The sequence below is a fragment of the Bos javanicus genome, chromosome X (assembly GCF_032452875.1).
Source record: "Bos javanicus breed banteng chromosome X, ARS-OSU_banteng_1.0, whole genome shotgun sequence".
Taxonomy (NCBI): Eukaryota; Metazoa; Chordata; class Mammalia; order Artiodactyla; family Bovidae; genus Bos; species Bos javanicus.
This window is the reverse complement of record NC_083897.1, coordinates 113,962,369-113,980,740: the sequence shown is the minus strand read 5'-3', so window position 1 is coordinate 113,980,740 and position 18,372 is coordinate 113,962,369. Positions and strand designations below refer to the sequence as shown.

Sequence of the window (18,372 nt, the reverse complement as noted above, 5' to 3'; positions counted from 1 at the left end):
AGATAACTTGACTGAGAAAGAAATTGTATTTTGTCTTTAAATGTAAAAAACAGGTGTACTTCCTTTTTCATTTTTAGATGGCAGGCATGGCTGTGCCCCTGAAATCTGGATATCTTTGCCTCCAAAATATGTTGAGCTCTTTTTTTCAGAAAACCTTGGATTTTAGACAATGATCTAGAATGAGACTACTAGACACAGAAAACAAGGTGGAACTGTAATGTCATCTAGGAGATTTTTGCATACCCACAAGCCTCTCAAAGACTCTCAAACAATCCTGAAGAGGAGGAGGAACCCTGAAAAATGACCAAGACACTGGATCCCTGGCTACCCTAGAAGAAAGGCTCTGAGCTGAATTTTATTTGACTTACAAAAAACAAAGATGAATTACACTGCTTATATATCTGGTATTCAGAATTCAGATGAGTTTTATTTAGGAAACTTTCAGGTCAATGCTCAAAGCCAAATAAATTCATTCATAAAGGTAAAATTTAAGAATGTGATAGCATGACTCGATAGTCTTTCTATTTAGGGGCAAATAAATGCTTTCCTAATAGGAAAACTATAATTGACTACAGATTTTCTGATAATGGGAAAGAAAAATTGCATCTCAGCTTTAGTGCATTTGTAAATCAGTTATATATTCTATTCCTTTAAAGAATCATAGCCCACCTGATCCTGATGACAAAATAAAAATAACAGTGAGCAAAAAAACAAACAAACAAAAAAAGAACTAAAATAGGGCTGTAGCATGGAATGATACCTTAAAAAAAAAAAAAAAAAAAAAAACAATAGGAGGTTGAAAAATACCGGTGAGTTTCATCATCACGTACAGTAAATTGCCACATAATTAGAGGTGTTTGAAATAAGTAGGTATGTACTGAGAAGCGAAAAATAACTAAATGATCAAAAAAAAAAATCCCTCACCCACCTTTCAAAATACTTACAATTACAACTGCTTTATTTTTTTTTTTGAAGAAAAGATATGACACATGTTGTATGTCTTAAAAACTGGATAAGAGGTTTAGTATAAAAGGTTAAAAGTAGATCTGATGCCATTTGGAAGTTGGTCAAATAGAGGATATTTCTAAGCAATTTCAAATAAATTAACTTTTACTTTGAAACCTAAGCTTTAAGGGTCAGAGAAAGAAGAGAAATTAGGTAGAACACGCCTTCTGATTGTTTAAAAAAAAACATTTAAAGAAACAAAGTCTTGGAAAACATCTGTGGCTGCCACTTCTCTGCTTTCTGTTGAAAAAGTAGTTTTCTATTTAGTAAAGAAGAGTTCAAGAAAATAAATGAGAGAGGCTTTTATATTAACTAAGTCTGCTTAATCTTTCATATCATATGATAAGTCCTCTTGAGGGGACAATTAATAATACAATCAGAAGTACCAAGGGTACCTAATAATAGGCCCAGCAACAACTGACATCTGACACATTGAGGAACAGTAGTCACTAAACGTTGTGCACACCTACCATTTAAAAAACTGTGACCCACCCATACTAAACTATATTTATTCAAAATGTTATACTTTATTAATATATTATGTATTTTAGAAAACATGAAGTATTAACATCCTACGAGTGAGAATAAATATAAATAGAATTTGGCTCTTTTTATGCATTCTCATTGCAGATTTCTGTAACTGAACTCTCAAAGAAAGAGACAAAGCTTTCCATTTCAAACAAAATGTGGAAAGCATGTGATTTTTGTCTTTTAGATTTAAATGTATATAGGCATTTTAATGCCTTTAAATACTACCTATATTGTGTGCTTCTCTTTAAAATCTTCTGCAAGTTTTAATAAATAATATTTTAAAGATAATTATATGTAATATATAAATATATTTTATACACAACACTAATTTTACAGAATACTATGCTAATTTATTTCCCTCAGATATTTATTTGGTAGAGTGCCTAGCTCCCTGGTAGGTATATAATTATTGTTATTGTTGTTTCTTAGTTACTAAATCATTCCAACTCTTTTGTGACCCCATGGGCGGTAGCCCACTAGGCTGCTCTGTCCATGGGATTCTCCAGGCAAGAATACTGGGGTAGGTTGCCATTTCCTTCTGCAGGAGATCTTCCCGACCCAGGGACCAAACCCACATCTCCTGCTTGGCTGGTGGGTTCTTTACCACTGAGCTACCAGAGGATTTCCTAGGCAAGAATATTGGGATGGGCTGTCATTTCCTGCACCAGGGAGTTATACAATAGTGAGAGGCAAAATTTCTATCCTATTAATCACTTTACACATTATAGATTTGGTGCCAAGAAGAAAGACTTTTGAAATATTAATTTGGTAAAAAAAATTGCATATATAGAAATCAAGTGACTCACAATGACATGCATATTTCACTAAGAAAAATGAACATTTTCTAAACTGTGGTCCTCAAGATATTCTACACAAATAATTTGCATGGAGAAATGACTGAGAAATGCTGACCTAAATGACATTAACAATTGTGCAGGACTCATCAGTGACTTTGCTATAGTGATGTACACACTGTGGATCTTTATGATAGGTAAAGTGCATGTACATTTCTCAGCTTATTTGACTTTGTCATGGTGAATATCTATTAACATATGATGGATATAGTGTTCAGAAAACAGCTGGGAGAATGTTGAGATATTCTCTCACTTAGGAATAACAGTATATTTGCTGGTCAAAATTTTAACACTCATCATCTTTTTTTTTTTTTTTTAACAGCATCACAATTGATTAGGAAAGGCAAGAGTGGTTGTTCTTGCTGGAGCATAGGCTGAGAAAGAAGACAAAAAAGCCTATGTACTTGTGTCTTAGGATAGTGCTGCAGTGAAGCGAGCCTGGATAGCCAAGTAAACACGGGCTTGCAATGAAAGGTCAAGACCAAGCAAAGAAGTTACGTTATGACAAGGGCAATGCAGACAAGGGGGAAAGCCTTGATATTTTTAAAATAAATTTTATATTAAATAGGCCCTAATATTTGTTTTCTTGTTAGATCATCATGCTAGAACAGGTAATCTTTTAATTGCTTACATTTTCCCTTGAACCCCATGAGTGTATGTGGGTCTTAATTATTCAGAACATGAAAACTGATTACCTAATACTATGTATATTGATGCTAATGGACTGCTTCAGAATTTGTCAGGCTATTAAAGCTGTTATGAAAGTGTCTGCTTTCTCCTTCTCCAGTTTTAAAAACATTTGGAGGTAGTAAAACAAATGAATGAAATAATTTAATTTTGTTTCCTTGATGTCTGAAATAAAGTTAAACAAAGAGCATGTGTGTTAGAGTTTTTTTTTGAACAGCACTGTCCAATAGTTGGAGAAGGCAATGGTACCCCACTCCAGTACTCTTGCCTGGGAAATCCCATGGACGGAGGAGCCTGCTAGCCTACAATCCATGGGGTCGCTGGGAGTTGGACATGACTAAGCGACTTCAATTTCACTTTTCACTTTCACACATTGGAGCAGGAAATGGCAACCCACTCCAGTATTCTTGCCTGGAGAATCCCAGGGATGGGGGAGCCTGATGGGCTGCCGTCTATGGGGTCACAGAGTTGGACACGACTGAACGACTGAACTGACTGACTGATTGAGTCACATGTGGCTACTGAGCATTTGAAATGTGGCCAGTGCAACTAAAGAACTGATTTCAAAATTTAATTAACTGAAATTTAAATAGCCACATATGACTAGTGTATTGAACACTGCAGATTTAGAGAATTATAGACAACACATTTGGTTAGTTAGGAAGTTATTCCTTGAGAATAGGACATACAAACACAATGCATTTCCATTTTTCACTTAATTTACATTGTTTTCAGTGACCTTTGTACAGCATGATTGTAAAGTAAAATAAGTGATATCTACTACTAAACATTTATCCAAGGGTTATTCCTTCATTCACACCTCCATACCATCTCCAAAAAAGAACTAAGAAGACAAGAGAAAAATTTCATCATTTTTTTTAGCTAATTAAAAAGCTATTTAAGTCTAGGGACTTCCTTGGTGTTCCAGTGGCTAAGAGTCTATGCTCCCAATGCAGGGGGCCCAAGTTCAATCTCTGGTCAGGAACCTTAGCTAAAGATCCTGCATGCTACAATGAAGATCAAAGATCCCACAACTAATTAATTTTTTTAAAAGCTACTTAAGTCTAAAGTAGAGAAATATGCTTTAGTTAAGAGCATACTATCAGACATAGGCCTTCCCTGGTGGCTCAGATACTAAAGAATTTGCCTGCAATGCAGGAGACCTGGGTTCGATCCCTGGGTCAGTAAGATCCCCTGGAGAAGGGAATGGCAATCGACTCCAGTATTCTTGCCTGGAGAATCCATAGACAGGGGAGCCTATTAGGCTATAGTCCATGGGATTGCAAAAAGTCAGAGGGGACTGAGCTACTTTCACTTTCACTTCACTTTCATCAGACATAACCACTGGCTGACCAAATATCCATTCTTTTTTTTAACTAAAAAACCCAAATTTTGTTCAGAATGGCAGGGTTTTAGGATTAGGTCACCAGTTTTCTTCTGAATTGTAAACAAAGAAACTCAACTACTTATTTAAAATACTCTATCCTCCCAGAATCACTTAAAGCTAGGAGCAGTCATGTGACACATTTCTGTAGTGTAAGTAGACCTCTTCTATGTGAGGCTGCCAGAAAAGCTTTTGCTTTCCTTTTAAGTAAGAGCTGACATACCTGGGCACATGCATTTACTCTTCCCATTTCCTCCTTTTCCACGTTAAGTCAAAGACATAGTGATTAGTGGTAGTGGAGCCACCTTGAGATCACAGGGAGGAATGAAAGTCAAACATTTAGGATGGCTGGGATGGCTCAAGGAAGAGTTGGGACACAGGAGTTTGTGGCTGTTGGACTTACCCTGGAATACATAATTCTGAAGGTCTTGCTTGGTAAGAAAAAAAAAAAAAACTATCTGGATAAGCTATTGTTAAGAGGATTTTGTCACATGCAGCCAAACACAATCTGAACAGTATTAATTGGGAAAAATATGGTCCTTTAGTTCCTAAAATTCTTAGAGTCTAAAACTATAATTGTTTTTACTTGATGTGGCAAATTTAATTCCCAGGAGTCTTTCATCCATCACTGACCAAAAACAGACATAAATCACACTGCATTTAAAAAAGAAAATAAACATAAATATGCAAATGGTTCTATAACAGATTGTTATATTCCAAATGCTAAATAAAACTAGTCATCCATGAAGATAAAGTAAATCAACAATATTTATAAAACACCACGTATGTCCTTAGCTGCTACAGCAAATAGAATAGTATGCCTGTCTTTAAGGGAATTTAAATTCATTTCAAGGGCTAGAACAAAAGAATATAAAAAGTCAAATGACAATAAATGTTTATAAGTGAGGTTCAAGACAACAGAAGCAGCTTTACAAAAAACATATACTTAAAGGGCAAAATAATATTGTAGTCAATCACTGATTTAAAAGACCAATACAGATTGGAGCTATCAAAACACATTTCACTGAGAAGGCAGGGCAAGACCTCAAAGGCTTTAATGCTCTAGCAAACCAGTCAACGCTACATTTCTAATCGTTATAATAAGCTTGAAGGAGTATGCGGGAACCCTAAGTTATTGATGTGGTTACTTCATAATTGGATTTGATTAGAATTCACACCTTGAAATGGCTGCACAGTTCTCATCTAAAAAGTTTCCTAATGCTAAAAATAAAATACATCCTCCTTTTGATTTAGAGGACAATTTTACTGTAAAATCTCCTTATATATAGCTTCTTGCCTGCTTGCATTCTTTCCATCTGCTATTATCTGCCCCCAATAACTGTTTCCTTCTAGTGCCTAACACCTATTATATAACTAAAAGAAAAAAAAAATTGAACATGGGTAAGTGTGGTAAAGTGGAAGTTTGATTTTTATGTCAAATTTCTCAAAGGGCATTTATGGCTCTAAAAGTGGCAGCTTTTTATGATTTTCATATAATACGACATGACAGAAAAGCTTAGTCTCCACAGAGTTGCTACAAATTGTTTTCCCTCAGGTTTACAGGGAAAAAAACATGAAGGAGTTAAGTATAAATTATTCTCTTCTCTCCACCTTCTTAAGTAGAGATTTATCTATGCTCTTTTTGCCCCAACCCTTCCCCCTGGCTTTCATTTTCTTATTTCTAGTTGAAAGGTTTCAAAATAATCCTAGAGCTGAACAGAGATTAAATCAGTTTGGGAGGGGGGAAGATGAAGTCTATCATTAAAAAGTTTATTCTCCTGTCATAATTGAAGAGAGAATACGTCAGGTAAATCCAACTATTTCTATTCTTGAGATAAATAATATGGAAGCCATTTTTTCCTTGAATAAATCACAAGAAATAAGTAGTTCTTGAGTATGATGCTACTTGTTTATACAGAATCTAAAATATAAAGATAAGGAAATCTGGAAGGTTTTATGAATTATTAAAATTATATTCAAAGTCATTATTATAAATCTAGTAAAGAATTAACTCCAATCACTCTAGAAATTCAAGTGTCATTTTTAGTAAATGGATAAAAGATAACAGAACATGACCACATGTTACTGCCTCTCTCTCAAAAAAGTGAAGCTATGATGACCTTGGAAATTTACCTTAGTTTATGGTTTTTCCAGTAGTCATGTATGGATGTGAGAGTTGGACTATAAAGAAAGTTGAGCCTTGACGAATTTATGCTTTTGAATTGTGGTGCTGGAGAAGACTCTTGAGAGTCCCTTGGACTGCAAGGAGATCCAACCAGTCCATCCTAAAGGAAATCAGTCCTGAATATTCATTGGAAGGACCAATGCTGAAGCTGAAACTGCAATACTTTGGCCACCTGATGCCAAGAACTGACTCATTTGAAAAGACCCTGGTGCTGGGAAAGATTGAAGGCAGGAGGAGAAGGGGACGACAGAGGATGAGATGGTTGGATGGCATCACCGACTCGATGGACATGAGTTTGAATAAGCTCTGGGAGTTGGTGATGGACAGGGAGGCCTGGCATGCTGCAGTCTGTGGGATCGCAAAGAGTCAGAAATGACTGAGCAACTGGACTGAACTGAACCTTAGTTTATGCAATTTTAAAACACTGGAACATATCATACAAAAATAAATGTTCACCCCTAGATTATTAAAGATTAATAAGACATCTGGAAAGAGAAGTCTAGTTTAATTGTCTTCTATATGAGAGAGGGAGGCACATATTAAGAGGGAGAAAATAAATGATTCATTCATTCAAATATATATAAAACTGAAAACACCATATCATTTTTTTCTTTTGTGGCAATTATCACTCTCTGTTTTTTATTCTTCCCTCACAGAAGATACACTCTAAAATTGGAGCCTAAATTATTCTTATTTTTAATCCCCAAGAGTAGATAACACTGACATCTTTCACCAGCATGTGTTCAATAAACAACAGATAAACAAAACCAGTCTTATACTGAAAGCCATTAAAAGGTAGTCATTATATTTCTAATGTAAATATAATCCTTGTGACATTGCAAGTCAGAGGTCTACAAAGTAGGAACTGAGAGAGGAAAGAAAATAGTAGTAGTATTTGTTTTCATTGCAGACTATTAAAAGTATCTACCACTTTATAGGTATTTAGCAATATGTGTGTGTGTATACACACACACACACACACACACACACACACACACACATATATATATATATATATATATATATATATACTGTAACCTAAGTAATCATTTATAGAAAACTGTGGCTAAATGAACAAAAACATAGTGATGTGTGATCCATGCTTTATCTCTTCTTCAATTATTTGCTAACATACACAGGAAATCAAATTTAAATTCAAACTTATTCCACTATCACTTTCCAACATCATTTTATAATATACTTTGTAACATGGGTTTTCAAAGACAATTTGTTGAATTAATGAACAGAGTAGCATGTACCTGACACTAACATTACCCAGCATTACCTTAACAGTGAGTAATAAGAATCTACTTTATAACACACTGTAACTTCTATACCACAGTGTAACTTCAATAATAGACTCAAGGACCCCAAATTATAAAAGCCCCCAAAGCATGTAATAATAGTGTATAATAACATTATGCAGCTTTCAAAAAAGATTCAGAGACACTGAATTACTTATATTGCTTTCTTAGAGAAGAGAGAAGATCCCAGATTTTAGGTATTTTTGTGGGGAAAAAAAAAAAAGCCATTTCATATAAAGGAATCCCTATCTAAACCCAAGCAAGAAAATTTCATTTGTTGAATAAGGGAAACTATTTGTAAATACAATTCACTATTTAAAAACAATGACAAACATAAACTTCCTTATCAGAATCCCAATGGTATTTCATTGAAAACACAATATACTGGCTTTTAACAGAATTTATGTAAATATCATGGTTCAGTTCTACTTGCCAAGGTTTTGACAGAAAATTTTACAGTGAACTGAATTGAAATGTAGTAAGATTTGCATTTCCATTCACATACACTGAAATATGTGGTTTGGTAAAGCTTATGTTTATCTTTAATCAAAAACAAGTATATATCATTTTCCATAAAAACGGTTATTATAGTATTTCAAAAAATGGATTTTTTTGTGTTTGCAACTCAATGACTTTTGTATTTTATAGGAGTTAATTTTGTCATGATCTGAGAGTATAAGTCATATTACTGATGACATGTCTTAATGATCTTCAGTGAAGATAACAGTGAATTTGGTTCTCATGAGGTAAGGAAAGAAAACTGCATGCAGAATAATGATCCACAGCTTTCTACAGGAGACATGTACATTTTTCAGAAGATAACTGTAGTACAAATTTGCAAATATCTTCAGCCAAACATAGTCAGTGCCATATTACTCTCTGTAGAATGCAACACATCTTCTACATATGGAAAGGCAGTAAACTCTGGTGTGGTGTTTCTTAAACAAGGTTGTGCAGAAAAGAACAGATGAGATGAGCACTGGACGGTTGTTTGAGAAAAGATAAAACAACCACTGGATGGTTGTTTGAGAAAAGATAAAAACAGAATAATTAATCTCCTCACACTAAGATGACTGACATCTAACTTTTGAAATCTATTGGATACCCATGGAAATAAACTGTTCTTTTACTGTAGTGGAGAAATGAGGAGATGTTTAAGAAGGGGTAGGCCCACGGAAAAAGAAGAAACATCTATTCCCAAGAGGTCTGTACTTCCATTAGGGCATCTACATTCACAAAGTGACTATATACCAAGCTACTATATTATCTGTAACCTTTCTCATTTGTGGAATAAGGGAAACTATTTGTAATACCCTCTTTTCTTCTATGCTCATGGCAATAGAATAATACCAAGAACTATTCTGTTTTTAAACAATTGATGCCATTGTCCCTCAACTCCCACAATGTTCCACTTAATCCTTCTAAATTGATGCTAGACATGTTCTTTTGTCATCAGATTATGGTTGGATGTATTTGACAAAAATTATAATCAGGATGCTTCTGGAGCCATTCAATTGCTCTTTGTGTAGATACGGCCAGAGTTGAAAAAAAAAATAATCACAGAATTTTTATTAAAGACTCTGACCTTAACAATAAAAAAAAATTAAGCACATCCAAGTAATTATTTCCCATTTAAATATACACTGTACCCACAAAAACTGCTTATTCAATCTTTGGATAATGAAATCTCCCAGGTAGCAGTATAATGTGCAGTTAAAAATGAATCTTGAACAATGCTATTATCATCTTGTCCAGATTGGTCAATTTGTCTCAACCCCAACCTGGAGAGGTCTTATTAGAGGACAAAACTCTTTTGCCTATTCAATTCTTTATTCAATACAAGTGCCTGTGGTTCAGATTTAGTGGTGAATTACCCTGAACACCTGGCCAAAATGACTTGAAAAAAGACTATAATTTATTTAGCACAGGTAATCAGACACTAGTAGAAAAAATAATGATATCTCATGGCCATGTAAATCCTATCTGTTGATAACAATCCAATTATCTATCCACTGCCTGGACCTCTGCCCAGATTTTCCATTCACAACTCTAGCTCCCCACCCTCTCTCTCCTCCGTATCTTCCATCCCTCCTTCTATTTCTCCTTTCTTATCTTTTTTCCTTCCTTCCCGCTTCTCTTCCCTTCTCCCCTTCTTTCTTTCCCTCCTCTCTTTCTTTCCTTCTCTCCTCCCCTTCCTCTGTCTCTACCCCAACTTCCCTTCCTTAAGGGTCATACTTAATCATCACTTTCAGAGAAAAACTCTAGACATATTTTCTCCTTCACTGGATATATTATGTCAGTAAAAGAAAACTGTGAATAATTGTCAAAACAATTTTACTTCAGAGCAATTTTACTTAAACATGTGATGAAATAGGAAAAACATTTTTTATCAGATTTATCCGACACTAAACTATCTATTACAAATCATCCTTTGCTATAAATTCCCAATTTTAGAAAATAAACTTAGAGCTTCATGGGTGTTTTACTTTTAAAGGCTTAATTTCCATATTCCACACACATCTCTATTCCTCTACAATAGCATATTTTTTACTCTAAAATTAAGCAGTCGAGTTGCTTAATATTTTAAATGGCTACATATAACAATCTTTTACAAAATTATAGTTGTAATGTTAACTTTCAGTTTTGCTTAATATAATTCACTTAGTAAATATTATCTTCATTTCTAAATGGTAGCAGCTCCCAATTTTCTAAGATAAGAATTTAATTAAACAATTTACGCTAAAGAACAGAAGCTTAATAGCAAATGTGTGATTTTTCAATTTCAGGTCTAGAACTATGAAAAGCTAACTTATTCAAATGCCATCTTGTTATTCCCTTTCTGGGGACCGTATTTTAATCACTGCATCTCTAAAGTTTGGTCTGAAGTTAATAAAACCAAAATTAAGTTCTCTCAGAGTCATAAGATGTTTTGTTACATCATCTTTTCTAATTTCTGATGCTCTGCAGCTACAATTACAATCCCCCAACTCTAATCTCTGTAAAAAATGAAACTTATTTATCACATTTCATTCACATTATCCAGAAAGCAATCTATGTTTTTTGGAGAACCAATTACTGAATGTGAAGGTGTCAAAATTATATTTATAGTACCGGGGCATAAATAGTTTTATTTCAGGTCTCTATACTGCAAAGCTGAAATAAACATATTGCTTAGACTAGGGTTGGGGGCGGGTAAATGATCTCTCCTCCAGTGTAAGGAGCTTTGGAAGGAGAGGGGTTTAAATCAATGTTCTCTGCTTTCTTTTAGCTAAGAGGTGGGGGTCTGACCTAAGCAAGGTCAGCTGGACTCCTAAAACTTTAAATTTTGAACAGCTACACAGAATAAAGAGAAAAATAGTGTCACAAGGAGACTCAAGTAGAGCCTGATAACTAAATGCCCAGGCACACTTAGATCACTTTTCTTTTTCTGGGTCTTCTTCCATTGTTTTTGTTCAGTTGCTAAGTCATGTCCAACTCTTTTGCAACCCCATGGACTGTAACCTGCCAGGCTCCTGTACATGGGATTTCCCAGGCAAGAATATTGGAGTGGGTTGCCATTTCCCTCTCCAGGGGATCTTCCTGACCCAGAGACTGAACCCACGTCTCCTACATTGGCAGGTGGGTTCTTTACCACTGAGCCACCAGGGAAGCCCCATCTTTTCCCACTGCCCTCATGCTAATTAGAGCAAGTTTACTTTCTGCTTGATTGGTTGCTTGCATGGAGAGAAACCTATCAATAATATGCAACTAAACTACATTTGATGCTTTTACCAATACTTCTTTGTTTAAAATTCCTTAAGGGTTGCCACCACCTGTGGGCCATAATCAACTCCTTAGTCAATAGTGTAATAGTTGTGTAGGATAGCCTATTTTATAGTAGACTAATGAATTAAACTGTATAAATTTGTAATGGATAAAAATATCCAATCACTACATTGTACACCTGAAACTACTGTAATACTACATGTCAATTAAAAAAAACACAACCCTCTGTAGTCTGATAAGGGAAAATCCCCATATTTTAGCTCTACCCTTCTCTATGCAACATCAATTGCCTCCTCATCCCCTTAGTTCCAGCCAGATGGAATCACACTTTCTATAACATACTGTACTGCTAACCTCAGTGAAAAGCACTTGGCCTCTGTCATTTAATCTACCTGGTTAATTCCAACTTGTTCCTGAATGCTTGGCTTGGGTTTTATCTTCTTCAAGAAGCTTTTCCTGACATCCATCCTCCTCCCTGGCTTAGTTAGATGTCCCTGCCATGAAGTTAGTCCCTGGAGCATCACCCAAGGATATCCAAGGGAAGCAGAAAACTGTGGTGATTAAGGGTGGGGATTCTGGACCAGACTGCTTGAGTTCAAATCTCACTGTTGTCTTTTTACTATGTGTCCATGGGCAAGTTACCTCTTAAAATATGTATTTATTTATTTGACTGCATCAGGTGTTAGGTCTGTCATTCAGGGATCTTTGGTTGTTGCACATGGATTGTCTAGTTGCAGCACAGGTTCAGTTGCTCCACAGCATGCAGGACCTTAGTTCCCCAACCAGGAATTGAAACTGCGTCCCCTGTGCTGCTAGGCAGATTCTTAACCACTGGACCACTAGGGAAGTCCCTTGGGTAAGTTACTTAACCTCACTGTGCTTTAGTGTAAGTCTCACAGTACTGTTGTAAACATTAAGTAGTATACACAAGGGCTTCCCTGGTGGCTCAGATGGTAAAGAATCTGCCTGCAATGCGGGAGACCTGGGTTTGATCCCTGGGTTGGGAAGATCCCCTGGAGGAGGGCATGGCCACCCACTCCAGTATTCTTGCCTGGAGAGTCCCCATGGACAGAGGAGCCTGGCAGGCTACAGTCCATGAGGTTGCAAAGAGCCAGACACGACAGAGTGACTAAGTCTACACACAGATACACAAAGTACTTAGAAAAGTGGCTGGGACATCATTAATGCTAAATATGGGCTAAAATTTATTTCTATTAGAGTGCTGTCAATGCTTTTTTGCCCCTATCTTATCCAAATCTGTATTTTCCAGGCACTAAGTAGTAGCTCAATATAAACTTACTGTAAGAATATATGAATAAATAGGCAGATAGCATTTTACAGTTTATAAAGCACTTGTGGGATACTGCCTCATGTCTTATACCTCAAACAGTAAAGTCAGAATTTATTTAAAACTCCATATAGAGGAGATACTTATTTTCTGATATCATAATAAATACTTCCCCAAACTCATCTTTTTTTTTTAATCCCCCTCACAATATAAGGGGAAGAAGCAGGAAAAGCATCCCTACTATTTAGCAAGAGAAGAGAGATTACAGGTGTGTGTGTGTGCGTGTGTGTATGTGAACAAATTTAAATACAATTGACCCTTGAACAACACAGGTTTGAAGTGTGCAGGTCCAATTACATGTTTTGTTTTTTTTTTTTAATTAGCAGAGTTGACCCTCCCTATCTGCCAACTATAGGACTTGAGCATCTGCAGATTTTGTTATCCATGGTGGATTTCAGAAGCAATCTCTCATTGGACTGACAACTGTACTGGCTTTCCAAAACCAACTATACATTTATATAAATATATAGATAACTATATATATACTTCAGAGAAGGCAATGGCACCCCACTCCAGTACTCTTGCTTGGAAAATCCCATGGATGGAGGAGCCTGGTAGGCTGCAGTCCATGGGGTCGCTAAGAGTCAGACATGACTGAGCGACTTCACTTTCACTTTTCACTTTCATGCATTGGAGAAGGAAATGGCAACCCACTCCAGTGTTCTTGCCTGGAGAATCCCAGGGACGGGGGAGTCTGGTGGGCTGCCGTCTATGGGGTCGCGCAGAGTCAGACACGACTGAAGTGACTTAGCAGCAGCAGCAGCAGCAACAGCATATATATATATATATATATATATATATATATATATTTACATATCTTTATATTCACACATAACCAACACTATATGATGTATGTGAATGTGAATTCTTTGAGCCTTGCTCTCAGAAGAGGAAACCAAAATCCAGAGAATGGTTTGACCACAATCATGCCACTTGCAAATGACAAAAGACCACTAAATTCAGGTCTTCTGAGTCTAAGATTAAGATACTTTAACTGCAGGTTGCTTACTATTAAATAATTTGCATTCTTACTGAATTGCTGAAGTTCATTTTAAAAAGAAATCTGTCTGCCCCTACTCCCTGTTTTTTCAAAAAGTAGCTCTGTAACAGCTAAACAACTTCAGTACAATTTATTACTTCTTCAGAATAAAGACTTGAAAAATCATTTACAAGTGAAAACCTATAGCATATAAACCTTTCAAAACTACTATTCTTATTCATTCAGAAATATAAAAGACATACAGTATATTTTTTCTAGCTAGGTAAATCATATTTATTTCAGTGTATTCTTGTGTCTCTCATTGATGTCATAATTTTGCAGAGTGGATTGCAATGAGGCTGAGAAATGCAATCTTTGCATTAAAAACATGTTTGAGCATAGCATTAAAAGTAAATATGAATATTAAGATCTATGTTATTTAAAAATGCATTATGTTTTGTTACTTTTCTTGTTTGTAGCTTATTTTCAATTATCCTTATCACTGGAGGAGGAAAATTGGCATGGACAACTCAGAAGACTGAATAACCAATTCCCAGATTATTATATTTGATTCTGGAATATATTTTGGCTGCAGAGTACCAAAACAAACAGTTTAAATGTAAATAGCTCAAATGAGGTATTTATTTGATGTAAAATAGATTTTTAAAATACTAGTTGTTTAGTGAATTTCATTAAGCCAATTATACTTTAAGGGTTATGCTTTTTTACTCCCAGTATTCCTGTGCAGTTTATGGCTGTTTTAGACAACTGCATTAATTTGTTTCCTTGATCATATTTGGACTGAACAGAGTAAACAGAGGAGTGTGTTGGCTGATGGAAAAATACTGCATAAAAACTGGTGGGAAATGGTCTTAGAGAATTAAGTGACTATGGAAAGTCTTCACTTTCAAGACAAACCTCTGCCAACTGTGATCTGTTTTCCCCATACCTTCTGCTTGATGATCATCTCGTTGATGTCTTCAAGATCACCCACCATCACCCTCTGTGCTTTCAGAACTCGATCAAGCAGAGACAGCCAGTCGGTAAGTTCTGTCCAAGCCCGGTTGAAATCTGCCAGTGCAGGGACCTCCAACAGCAAGGAAGATGGCATTTCTAGTTTGGAGACAGCGGTTTCCTTGGCAACCACAGGTTGTGTCACCAGAGCAACAGTCTGACTAGGAGCTAAATTTTTTTTAAAAAAAGAAAAATAAAATATTAGAAACAGAAGATAAGAAGACAATTTCAATAAAAATAAAACTGATGTAAAGGCAACAGTTTCAACCGAAGTATTATTTATGGCATCATGTGTTTTTCCCCTAACCATATGGACACTTTAGACAGTACTGCATTATAGAAAAATTCAAAGATCCCAACTTTTCATTAATAAACATTTAACAGTCTTTCAAATGGTTTTGATTATCCTCATGGCTGAGCAATTAATTTAATTTAGAAAGTCCTTCTCAATGACAATTATACAGGTTGTGGAACTGGTAAAGAAAAATAGAAAGTATTCAGACTGTGCCAGGTAAATAAGTTTTACCTATTTTTTTTAATCAAGAGGGGAAAAAAAGTAAAGATTGGATAAGATCTTATTTCAAACTTATGATTTCCCTGAATAGGAAGTAAATTACTTTGGTGGTGGACTCTAGAGAAATCAAAGCCAATGAAATGTTCTTGTCTTTGCTCTGTTATATTGGGAGTAGCTTATATATATATTTTTTTCCTTTGCTTTCAGACTGGTAATAAAGAGGCTAGCAGTGAAGAAAATCTAAGCTAGTTATTTTTGAAAAATCAGGACTAGTAACGTTTTTACATTTGGATAATGAAACATGGTTTCAAAGTTACTAAGAAATATTAAATTAATATGAATAGTGGTGAACACTGTGGTGTAAGGTAGCATATGGTAATAGTTAAGATCTGAAGTTTCAGACTAAAACCCCCCTGGGAGAGAATACCTCTCTCTGTCTTAGGAACTCTGTGACCTTGGTTAAGTTACCAAACTTCTCTAAATTTCAGGTTTTCTCTTCAGCAAGTAAGGATAATGATGGGGTTAATGTCATAGGGGCAACTGTGTAGATTCAATGACTAATACAAGAAATGCACATAGCACAGTACCAGGAAAATAAAAGGAAAAATATTAGCATAGTTCCTGATACTAGTAGGTAATCGCGTTAGGTATTACTATATATATATATATATATATATATATATATATGATAAATAAGCAGAATGATAAACAAATATGGTGAGAAGTTAGAGATAAGGGATTGAAATATATAAAATATTTGGGGGAAAACTCAGCCAAAGGCCTAGTATAGCCCTATATGTACTGAAGGGCTGAATTTGCTGGTGTGAATATCAACAAATAAATATCAACAAACAGCTGGGTTATCTCAGGTGAGTGATGAAGGATAAGGAGTGTCACATTGAGTTCATAGGCAATGGCTTCTGGAGCCTGATACACCCAGGAGACTGGTAGTGAAGAAAAAGTGGCCTGTGTAGTTCAGAAGGAAAGTTTTGAAGTAAAGCTGCAAACACAGCATCTCAATGGGAAATCCAGGAGGTATGGACAATAAGGCAATTGTTCTAGAAGCATGAAGAAAATGTGCCATATGGCATTCCATTCTGACGTGACCATAAATGACTTTTCATGGTTATATCACTTTCAGCTTTTTTAAGGTTGTCTTTTTGTTACAGAAGATGATGAAAGGAATGGAGGCATGTCTCCTATCTCTCAAGATTCTTGGGGAGAACAAGAGGTTCCTACAAGTGGAAGAAGAAATCTTGAACAAGGCAGAAATTTAAAAAAAAGTGAGGTGACAGATAGAATGAAAACTAATGCCAAGATTGGGACTTCCCTGGAGGTTTGGTAGTTAAGATTTTGCCTTCTAGTACAGGGGGTGTGGGTTTGATCCCTGGCTGGGGATCTAGGATCCAAAATGTCTCAGGGCCATAATGCCAGGGCACAGAACCAGAGGCGATATTGTAGAAAATTCAATAAAGACTTAAAAAAAAAAAAAAAACACAAAAAACTAATGCCAAGAAGTAATGACTAAAAAGACAATGATCCTGAGGAGATGGAGAAGAAATAGTTTCCCAAAGCTATCTCACTACTCTAAGGTTTTTTTCTAGAAAGAATGAAACATAATCTGAAGCAGAAATAGCATCCTGTGACTCCACAGCCTAGTAGGAGAAAGCATGGGAGCCAATAGGTTCTAAAAATCTTAAAAGGGATTCCAAGAGAAGAGCTGAATTCCTGGAGAGAACACATGGGTGAGGATGAAAAGAGAGCTAAAATAAAATATCACCGTAGGAGCTAACTGTGGAATGCCTAGCTGACTAGGAAATATGGACAGATTGTTCTTAAAATACAAAACAATAGATATTCTGGCAACACACAGTATTTTGGGGAGGATTTCAAGGTTCTGGGAGATGTCAGATGCTTTTTTTTTTAACTGACTTGATGAAAAATTCACTGTCAAAAGAGAATAGGAATGAGATTTTTTTTTCTCTAGACTTGTTTCTGACCAACAAAGAAGTAGCTTAATGAAGTGGAAATGATCACGTCATCTTAAATTTCTATATAGCCAAGAATAAAAAGGCAGAGAATCATCAGACTTCAACTGTTTTCTGGAACACACATTTTTTGGAGTGGGTAAGTCTACTGGAAAGAAAGGCTAGGACCAGAGATTGAAAAATAATGTTTTAAGATGACTAAAAAGTACAATTAACATTGAGAGGGTAATATCACAAAATTCTCCAATGGGGAAAAAAGTATCACCAAGTACAAAGACAGCTAAAAAAGATTCAGAGGAGAGTTGAGAGGCAGAGCAATGCAGCCATCTATGCTGCCACTATGGGCAAAGGATATGATTTATGGACTCATCGGGCAGGCCATAGTCAAAGCTGTGGTTTTTCCAGTAGTCATGTATGGGTGTGAGAGTTGGACCATAAAGAAGGCTGAGTGCCAAGGAATTTATGCTTTGGAACTGTGGTGCTAGAGAAGACTCTTGAGAGTCCCTTGGTGCTGGGAAAGATTGAGGGCAGGAGAAGGGCGTCATAGAATCGAGCAGGTGTTCAACTATGACCTCTGAATACATGAATGAGACTGATCCTCCTAGCACTGCTCTGACAGTAGATACACTGTGTGTGTTTTTCCCTTCTGCTGTTCAACCAATGTTTATTGGCTGCTCACCTTCTAAATTAGCATGACTTTTTAGGTCCTGTGCTCTCTGAACCAGACTTCCAACTCCAGCCTCATCTCCCTCCATTCTTCCCATGCTCTCGGTCTCTATGTGGCATTCTCCAATTAGAACAGACCATCTCACAC

At 36.0% G+C, this 18,372-nt stretch overlaps 1 protein-coding gene across 10 annotated transcripts in view; it reads right to left on the bottom strand.

Annotated features, from left to right (window-relative positions):
• DMD (dystrophin) overlaps positions 1-18,372 on the bottom strand; it is a 2,228,404-nt gene that overhangs the window by 676,581 nt on the left and 1,533,451 nt on the right. For all 10 annotated transcript variants that reach the window (XM_061410475.1, XM_061410469.1, XM_061410467.1 and 7 more), the window contains one exon: positions 14,992-15,224. In XM_061410475.1, the coding sequence (XP_061266459.1) occupies positions 14,992-15,224 (233 nt within the window). The remainder of the gene's footprint in view (positions 1-14,991; positions 15,225-18,372) is intronic.